The sequence below is a fragment of the Enhydra lutris genome, unplaced genomic scaffold (assembly GCF_002288905.1).
Source record: "Enhydra lutris kenyoni isolate GAN:26980312 unplaced genomic scaffold, ASM228890v2 scaffoldscaffold46, whole genome shotgun sequence".
Taxonomy (NCBI): Eukaryota; Metazoa; Chordata; class Mammalia; order Carnivora; family Mustelidae; genus Enhydra; species Enhydra lutris.
In genome coordinates, this window is record NW_019154130.1 from 9,328,375 (window position 1) to 9,337,628 (window position 9,254).

The following is a 9,254-nucleotide window of genomic DNA, read 5'->3' on the forward strand; positions in this document are numbered from 1 at the left end:
TCTCCCTTTTTCTTATCATCTTGTTTTAAAGACGGGGAAAGCAGAGTGAGAAATAAGGTCACCAAAATGCCACTCGGATGGCAGAGAGGGGGAACGACCAGCTCCGGCCCTCGGCCTCAACCCTCTGTTGGTCCAAAGAGGTGGTGGTAGGGGTCGGGGAAGTCTAGAGCGTGCTGGAAATCTGTCGACCCTCCACAGTATTGACTTTGGTCCCGAGCACCGCTCCCTTCGCCCGGAGAGCCCTGGCAGCGGGCCGGGATGGGGGTGGGGGGACCCGGGGGCGCCCCGCCGCGCGTCCCGCCGAGGAGCCTCGGCCGCTGCGTGCGGACCCGGGAGGGAACCCCTGAGCGCGGCGTTTCGGTTCGGGCGGCTGCGTCCGGGGGCGGCCCGGCCAGGCGGCCTTACCACACGGCGGCCTCGTTGAGCTCGGGGTTGGGGTGCGACAGGGGTCCGCTGTAGCCGCTGGCGCCGCTCATGGGGAAGGGCGGGCTGGGCCCGCCGCTGAACACCTCGCCGGGCAGGGGGTGCAGCGCGCCGGGCAGGCCCGGCTCGGGGCTTGGCGTGTCCGGGTGCGAGATCATGTCGGTGAACCTGGGGTTGTCGGCGGCGTGCGGGCCGGCCAGCGGCGGCTCCAGCGCTCCCAGCGGCGTTGAGCCGGGTCCCGACGCGGCCAGGAAGCTCGAGTCGGCCGGGGACTGTGCCTGCGACGGCGGGCCGTGCGCGAAGAAGTCGTAGTTGCCTCCGGGCGCGTAGTAGTCGCCTTGATAGTCTGAAGGGGGGGACCGGGAGGAGACAGGGAGAGGTCAGAGGCGGCCAGGCCTGGAAGGGGACCCGCGTAGACAGAGGCCCAGACCCAGCGGGGACCGGCCGACACTGATTCAGGTTGGCGAGCCCCGCGGAGACGGGGAGAGAGTGCGGCTGGCCGAGGAGGGTCTGCGGGGGAGGATGCAGCAGACCCAGAGCCAGTGTCAGGGAGAAAGACTGTCAGAGGTGCCCAGAGGTCCCCGACACCTACCCTGAGAGACCCGCAGACCAGAGGGAGGGACTCAGAGACAGAAACACAGAGAGAAAGATGTTGTGACTTCAAAGTCAGAGGTTCCCCACAGACAGAAAGGGAGAAAGACAGTGAGTGGCAGGGGAGACACAGACAGTGACCCATCCTAGACCGTGTCTTAGGGCTGGGGAGAGATCCACAGAGAGCCAGAGAGAGACACAGAAACAGCCAGAGACAGGATCAGTGAGAGATCGGCAGAAAACAGAGTGACAGGGGAGCCAAGAGGGGACGCAGCAGGGAGCCCGGGGACTCCGGTCAAAAAAGAGACCTAGAGGCACCAAGACCAAGGCAGAGACAGAGACCAGGACGACGGTCTAGGACAAGCACAGAGAAAGAGATGAGAACAGACGTGTGGTTAGAGACACACTGGTAAAATCCTGCGAGAGACCCAGGGGCGAGAAGAAAGGTCAGGAGAGACAGAGGCGCCCACAGATCTGCCAGATGAGTCAGAGACATCAGAGATGCGTGGAGTAGAGCTAGGCGGCGAGGCTGGGGTGGACAGAGACCAGGGCATCAAATGGTTGAGGGGGGCGGCCGCCTGGCAGGGAAGAAGCCAGACCTAGACCCCACACCCCAGCAGCAGAGAGGGACTGGTGAGTTGGGCCGGGCCGGGGACGTGGCCAACAGCACTCCGATATCACAAGGCAGCTGAGTGCCGGCTCCTTCCCCGCGAGTACCCGGTGGACCTGGCCCACCCTTCACCCCCTCTAGTCCAGCCCTGCAACCTTCTGGGTGAATGTGGGGGTCTGGCCATTCGCACCACCTCCCTAGGCCTGACAAAGGAGGGAGGGCATTGGCCTGATCACCCGCATCCAACATTTCACGAGCGCTTAAACATGCATTTGCCAGGACACCCAGTTTCTGAAATATTTGGGGACAGAATCCTTTTGAGAATCTGCTGATAGCTATGGGCTCTCTCCAGAAAAATGCAGAAATCGCATTTTTGCCCAAAAAATCAGGGGGCGTAAGGGCTCCAGGTTACAAACCCAGCCATTTTCAATAAATGGCTTCTGCATCAACTGTCTGACCTCTTCCCAGAGTCTTCTCCCCAGGGACCTCCTCCAGGTCGGCCTCCTGAGGGTTTGGGTTGTGGGACCCCATGAAAGGAGCCCCTTGTCGCCGGCACCCATGACAATAACCCGCTTTGTGCGGTGGGAAAACCAGCGCACCCCCAAGCGGGGTTTCCTCTGCAACACCCCCCCCCAACCCAGCGCTGGGTCTTCGGGTCTCAGTCACCAGGGTGACTTCTGGACTTCCCCTGACGCCCGGCCCCTTCTTTCTCTAAACCCTTAAATCAGTCCAAATGGGGGTGCCCTAAGGCGCAGCCTGTAGACGGTTTAAGCAACAGCTAAAACGGTCGCCAATTACTTTTTAAAACCACTCATTCCATTCTCCCCGAAAGTGAAGAGAAAGGTTGGAAGCGGCGAATTGGGGCCCCTAAGGGACGGGGATGGGGGACGGCTGCGGCCCGCAGCGAGCCGGCAAGCCAGCAAGGGCCTTGGCCCCCGCGCGGAGCGCGCCGCCTCCGCCCATATGGCGGCCGGGCCGGAGGTAATTGGAACAAACGCCGTCTGAAAAGGGCACAAAAGCCGCAGCTGGGGCTTTGTCCGCGCTCCCACGGGGAGCCGCCGGCCCCGCCGCCCAGCCCCTTTCTCGCCCGCTGCCGGCCGCCGCCGCCCGGATCTCCCAGCGCGGACTAGGCGGGGCTGCCTCCCTGGGGCTGGGGGTTCCTGTCCCCCATTCCGGAGAAAGAGGGGCCCGCGTGTCCTGGCCCCCACCCCATCCAGCAGAGGTGCGGGTAGAGGAGGCGGCTGGACTGGTGGGGGCACACCAGTCCTCGGGGAAACCTTGCTTAATTACCCAGGCGGGGAGAAATTCCGGACTGTGCCGTCCCACCACCTCCCCGCGCCGGGCGGAGATGGTATGTGGAACGAAGCAAAGATAGGGAGGATTCGTGGCTGAAGACAGCAGGACGGGTCCACCGTCTGAGCGGCCCTCGGTGTCCGCAGCCCCAAACCCAGGCAATGACATCGCATAGTGTCTCCCCAGAAGCAGAGCCGCGCAATTTGCCCACAATTTCACGGTGGGGTGGGCCTGGCCAGACCTGAAGATCTAACCTCCTAGGAGGACCATGTGCTGAAGCCTTCCTTCCTGGGTCTGCCTGGGTGCGGCAGGGCCTACCCTACACGTTGGCCCTGGCTTTGCCTCCAAATCCACGTGTCTAAGAAAACTCATCTCTCCCCAAACTGGGCCACTAGCCTCCCCGCTCCCCAGACCTGTGGCACTGAACAACTCAGCAGAGATCGGTCTCAAGCACCGGCACTCTGAGGGCTCTCCAAATTCAGAGGCTCAGAAACACGAGGGGGAGGTGTTTTCCTTGAGCCCAAAGGTGGGGGAAGTGAAGGACCGTGAATGGATTTCCTAGAGCACCTGGGGTCTCAAAAAGCCAGTGGGGGAGCTGGGACGGTCGTGGGGGGTTGGAATGGGTCATCACTGCCAGTAGGAAGGAAATGGAGGGGTGAGGGGACAAGGCAGGAAGGAAAAGAGGGAAGAAAGGGAGCAGCGGCGAGGAGAGTTCACCGGAGCCTGAGCCCCAAAACACCAGCAGCAGAACGCCTCTCTGCGAACTCCAGCTCCTTGCAGAGAGTGGGTAACTGGGTGGGCCCATCTCTTACACTTCCAACCCCGGTGAACACTGGTGGGCTTGGGGCTGGACAATGGGCGAGAGTCCTGCCCAGAGCAACTGCCCGCATCCTGGCTAACTGTGCCAGACGCTGAGCGCATAGTCCCCGAGGAGGAACAGGAAGTTTGGACTCTCAAGCTAGCTAGCAGTGGCCCCGGATGGATTCGGACCCCTCCATCCCTACTGCCTGCCCTGCCCTCCAGTGCCTATGTTCCTGCTGGTGCCAAGTGCACCACACCGCCAAGGGCAAGGGCAGCAGGAAGGCTGGGTGTCAGGTGGGGGCAGGGTGCCTGTCGATTTGCAGTGTTCTCCTTGGTATGATGCTTGGAGTGTGGGAGCCTGTGAATCTCTTTGGGTGTGTTTGTCCGTGAGTGAATCTGGGGGAGTGGCGTGCACCTGTGTGTGTTGTTGTATGTGATCACGTGCCTAGATTTGTATCCCTGAGATCTCTGAACTCCAGTGCGTGCGCACAAGGGAGTGGCACCGGTGTGGCTTGCGTGAGTGCGTGTTTATCTGCGTGTATCACTGTATGGGTGAGTGGACCCATGCATCTGATTTTGTGTCCAGGAGGTATCTATGGGTGAGCGGGCGCCCGTCTATTGCCGTGTGTCTGTTAAGGGGTATTCATGATTGTGTATGTTCCGCGTGCACAGAAGGGAGGGAGGGATCCCCGGCGGCCAACAGTGCCCGCATCCGACGCTGCGTCCTCCGGTCCCTGAGTCCTCAGTCCCCAAAACCGCTGGGGCCTGGTTGTAGGGCAGCGCGTTCCAGGGTGGGCGGAGGCGGGGTCCTTACCTCCGTAGTAGGTGTACGGAGTGGACCCCAACATCTCAGACTCGTCCAAGCGGCCGCCCAGCGGACGCATGCGCCGCGGACTCCGGAAGAAGGCGTGTCTCCGGGCGCCCAGTGCGCTCAGCTGTTTCATCCTGCGTTCTTTGGACCTTCGGTTCTGGAACCACACCTGGGACAGGGCGGGAATTGTGAGCTCGGGTCCAGGGTGCCAATGACTCCCTGCCCAGGCCTCCCCTTCTGGGTCCTATAGCCTCCTCCGCAACAAGACTGCCCAGAGGCGGGGGCCGGGCGGATTAGGCCGGGAGAGGTGGAGAGGGGCTTCGGTGAACCAGCCAAGGGTGAAGGATTTCGCGGACCCGTGGGGCGACTCATAAAGACTTGGGCTTCCTGGTCCTCGGCCCGCCCTCGGCCTGACGGCTTTATAAAGGCCTCCCGCCCTGCACGGCTCTAGTCCCGGCCCCTCGGCTCCCCAGCCTCCCCAGCCTCCCCAGCCTCCCCAGCCGGGTTCCGGCGGTTTGTCTGTCTGCCGGCGCACCCGCACAGGGAGGGGGGCACGGGAAAAACCTTGCCCCTTTCTCTGCTCCGAAAGATGGGAGGAGAGGAGGGATACCCCAGTGAGGCTTAAAACTCTCCTTGAACGGGGAGCGGGCGGGATTTCGAGGGGTGAGTGACCCGCCCAAGACTGCACCGTCGGGAGTACAGCAGGACTATTCGCGATCTTTCGGTTAGAAGTTTGACCGGCTAGCCCTGACGACGGGCAGGTCTGCGCTTCGGCAGACCCGAACTAGGCCCCCTCTCAGCCAAGGGGGCTGGGTGGGAGGCTCCCGGACTCAGCTAGCCTGGGGGAGGGTGACCGGGGCCGGCCGCACCTGGATCACGCGCATGTTGAGGCCCGTCTCCTGCGCCAGCTGTTCGCGGATGTGGCGCGTGGGCTTGGGCGTGGCGGCAAAGGCAGCCTTGAGCGTCTCCAGCTGCTTGGCTTTGATGGTGGTGCGCGGGCCGCGCCGCTTCGTGCCGGAGTTCTGCTCCTCGTTCTCGTTGTTGGCTGTCTCCTTGTCCGACGACGTCGAGTTGTCCGTCTCCTTGGGGTCGTCCTGGAGTGGGTCCTGGAGATCCGGGGACAAACTGCGGTCCGTACAGGATGACACTGCGGCGGACGGAACGGGAAGAGGACAGCGGCGTCAGCGGCGGCCCAAGGTCTCTCCAATCCGGTAGCCGGTTCCCGCCGATCCAGGCCCCCCCCCCCCCGCCATCCGCGCCAGGTTCCCCTCCGAGCCACGCGACAGCCCCTCCCCCCAGGGGTCCGGCGCCCGCCCACTCTCTCCAGGTGGGGCCGGGCCTTAGAAGGGACCCTTCACAAGCCCTCGGGACACTTTTGGGCTACTGCTTGGGTAAGGGGGAGGCGCACCCTCTGGGGGAGCGCGGCCTCGGTGGAGAGGGGAAGGGAGGAGGCTACAGATGCCTTCTGGGCCTCAGATCTTCCTCCCCATTTCTCCTTCCTCCAGACCCCAATTGCCGGTCCTCCCAGTGCAGCCTGAAATTACCAGGAGCTGAAAAGACTCCGAAAAGGGGGGAATTGTGTGTCTCCAAATTGGGGGAGGAGAGCAACTTGGAAAAGGCCTCTCCGTGGAAGGACGTGGGGAGGGGAGCTGGTAGTCCTCTCCTGTAGGACAGACTCCAAATGCTATCCCCCTTCCCCAGCCCTCCTCCCCCCACGCCTCTCTGACGGCCCTTTCATTTGACCTTAGAAAAGCTTGATGGGAGTGGAGAGCTCGGAGCCAGGCACAGAATGCGCACAAGAGCCCAAGTAGAAAGCGCCAGGCTGGCCGGAGGGTCTTTTAGGGCCTGAGGCCGGGGAGGGGAGGAGATCGCCTACCTGAGTTGAGGCTGCCCTCCTTGAGGCTGGAGGAGCTCAGGTAGTCGTCCTTGCACACGAACTTATTCTCGTCGATGACGTAGAGCTCCTCGCCCGTGGACAGCTGCTTGTTACACACCATGCAGGTGAAGCAGTTTAGGTGGAAGACCTTACTGCGGGCCTTGCGCACCAGGTCGCTGGGCGAGATGCCTTGCGCACAGCCCGCACACTTTGTGCCAAAGCGCCTGCACACACAACATGGCCTGTCACCTTGGAGCAGCCCGGGGTCCCGTCCTCTTGAGCCCCTGACCGCTTCCCACCCACCTTGGGCTTTGAGAGGTCCCCATTTCCACATCTGCCGAACGAGAGCCCCCATCCTGTACTCTCTGGCTAGTGCGAGAGAGGGGAGACAAATGTCCTGGGCCGTTCTTGGGGCTGGGACTGTCACGCCCTGTTCAGGTTTATTCGTCCTCCCCAAGGTTTAGAGCAGTGGGTGCAGCCTTCAGCCAAGCACAGACCCAGAGCACCCCAAGATGCTCCCCACATCCCTGCCAGATCTGCCTGGGCTGCTTGAGACAAACTTGGCCATCCAAGTTATTTACAGTTTAAACCAGGCCAGCCAGGTTTGGGCCACTCCTTGGCTTTGCCTCCTGGATCCTGTCCAGTCTGCTGCGGCCCAGGTAAGGCCAGTTGGCCTGGCTGGCAGGTCCAAGCCATGGGGTGGGGAGCCCCTCTCCTGAGCTGGATCTGAGCAAGCGGGAAGGAACTAATTGCTGATTCCCAGTGCCAGCAGCTCCCAAGGCCTTCCAGTCCCCACTCTGGGACCCGCGGGAGCTAGCTGGCCTTGTGGACAGCAGAGCCTCGGAACAGTGGACTGTGGAAGGTAGGGATTGAGTCCCCAACCCCCCAAAATCTCCGGCCCTGGCAGGCACTGGGAGAATGTGACCAGAAGGCAATGCTAAACCTGCATGGCCATTACGGAGGATCTCTCAAATTCCCCCTTTCCCGCGTTCCCGTTCCCGTTCTAAATCCCTTTCTTTCTTCCTTGAGCGCTTGGAGAAGGCCAGCCTCCCCCAAGTGGGTGGTGGTGCCCAGCACTGGGAGGGGTGAGGTGCAGGTAGAGAGGGAGAACGAGGGCCCAGGACCCTGGGGCCCCACATCTACTCATACCCACGTCTCTAAACAGGCGAATTTGGGTGACGTTGATGTAGTGAGGGCATTAGAAGCCATAAGTCACTTTTGGCCTTATCCGGCAGCGTAATTGGCCATATGCACCTTATCAAAAATCATTAGGCACTTTGCAAGCACCCCACATTAGGGGCCTCAGGCCTCCGGAGCCAGGGAGTTTACACGTGTAAAGCCGTGGCTGACATTTTCTCCTATTCAAATTCCCTAGTGCCGAGCCGCTGGGGCCGGTGAGCAGCCTTTCTCCACGGTGTTAATCACGCCCCCCTTCCCTCGGTGCCCGGAATTCACAGGCACAAAGCCGGCTGCGGGTGCCTGGTGGAAACAGGCAGGGCTGAGCTGCCGGAAAACCCACAGCCTTCCTGGCCATCCCTTGGCGTTTCTCAGGTGGGGAAACTGAGGCCCAGGAAAGTGATCTGCCCTGGCTCACCTGAGGGCCCCTATGGGCAGCAAGGGAAGGTGACACATCGCAGACTGGACCCTGAAGGTCCTGATTCTCAGCTTCAATTTCGTTTGTACATTTCAAGAGGGGAGGAAATGTGTAAGGAGTTGGTGGAGGAGGGAGCAAGGAGAAGGTTCCCTCCCTCCCTCATCAGAAGAGATCTTCTGGGCTGAGCCCCCTCAGAGTTGGGGAAGTTTCTGTTTGTCCAGGAGGGCTCTGGGGCCCTGGCCTGCTGGAAGGTCCCCCCCCCCCCCCCCCCGGGCTCCTGCACTCTGCCTGGTGGGAGAAGCCTCCAGCAGCCCCTAACTTAGGCAAAAATTCTTCCTCTCTCAGAACCGGGTTTGAACTTCCACCCTGGAAGGGATTGAGGTCCCTAAGGTTGCAGCTGCAGGAAAGGGGCAGAGACGCGCGGGGAGCAAGTTTGTAAGGGCTTCTTCGCCCTGCCCCACCGCGGCTCCAAGCCGGCCTGGAGGAGAGAACTAGAGCCAGCGAAGCAGCGTTCTTCTTACTCCACCCGGGCTCGGCGCTTTCCCGGACCAAGGACAGGACGAGAGCAGCAGGCTGCCCCGCTTCCCGTGTAAGCTTGTGAGCCCAGGAGGCAGGTTGCGCGGTCTCCCCTTCCCGGGCGCCCCAACGGAGCGCGCGCAGGGCGGGCGCGCGGGGCGGGCGCGCAGGCTGCAGGGCGGCAGGCGGCAGGGTGGCGGGGCGGCGGGGCGGCGGGGCGGCGGGGCGGCGGGGCGGCGCGGCCTCTTACCTGAAGAAGTCATTTTTGCAGTAGAGCTTGCCCTCGCGCGAGAAGCACTTCTCCGAGAGGTTGGTCTTACACTCGCAGCACTGTACGCATTTGATGTGCCACGCGCGGTCCAGCACGTTCAGCAGGAAGCGGTCTAGGATGGGCCGCTCGCAGCCGGCACAGTGCACCATCATAGCGCCCCGGCGGCTCCGGCCGCCCTGCCCTCCCTTTGGGCCCCCGGCCCTCGGGCCCCCGGGCCCCGCTGCTGCACTCCGCCTCTTATCTCGGCCGCCGCCGGGCGAGTCCGGTCCGGACCAAGACTCAGCCGGTCAAGTCCTTGGGTGATCGCTGGCCTGGCGCTGGGCTGCCTGGGGTGGGGTGGGAAGGAGTGGCTTTCACAGCCTCATGCCCGGGGCCGCGCGTCCCAGTGCTTGTTCCGGGCTCCCCCAGGTGTCTTGGGTGGCTAATGGCTTCGGCGCTGCGGAGCGGCTTTCCCCGGTGGCGGAGGCG

General features: G+C 62.6%; 1 protein-coding gene across 1 annotated transcript; it reads right to left on the reverse strand.

Annotated features, from left to right (window-relative positions):
* Positions 1-401: 401 nt before the first annotated feature.
* LOC111156543 (LIM homeobox 5) lies at positions 402-8,938 on the reverse strand. The gene is made up of 5 exons (XM_022517511.1): positions 8,766-8,938; positions 6,406-6,629; positions 5,399-5,676; positions 4,533-4,698; positions 402-769 (listed from the first exon to the last, which is right to left on the reverse strand). Exons 1-5 carry the CDS (start codon positions 8,936-8,938, stop codon positions 402-404), a joined length of 1,209 nt encoding a protein of 402 aa, XP_022373219.1.
* Positions 8,939-9,254: the final 316 nt, after the last annotated feature.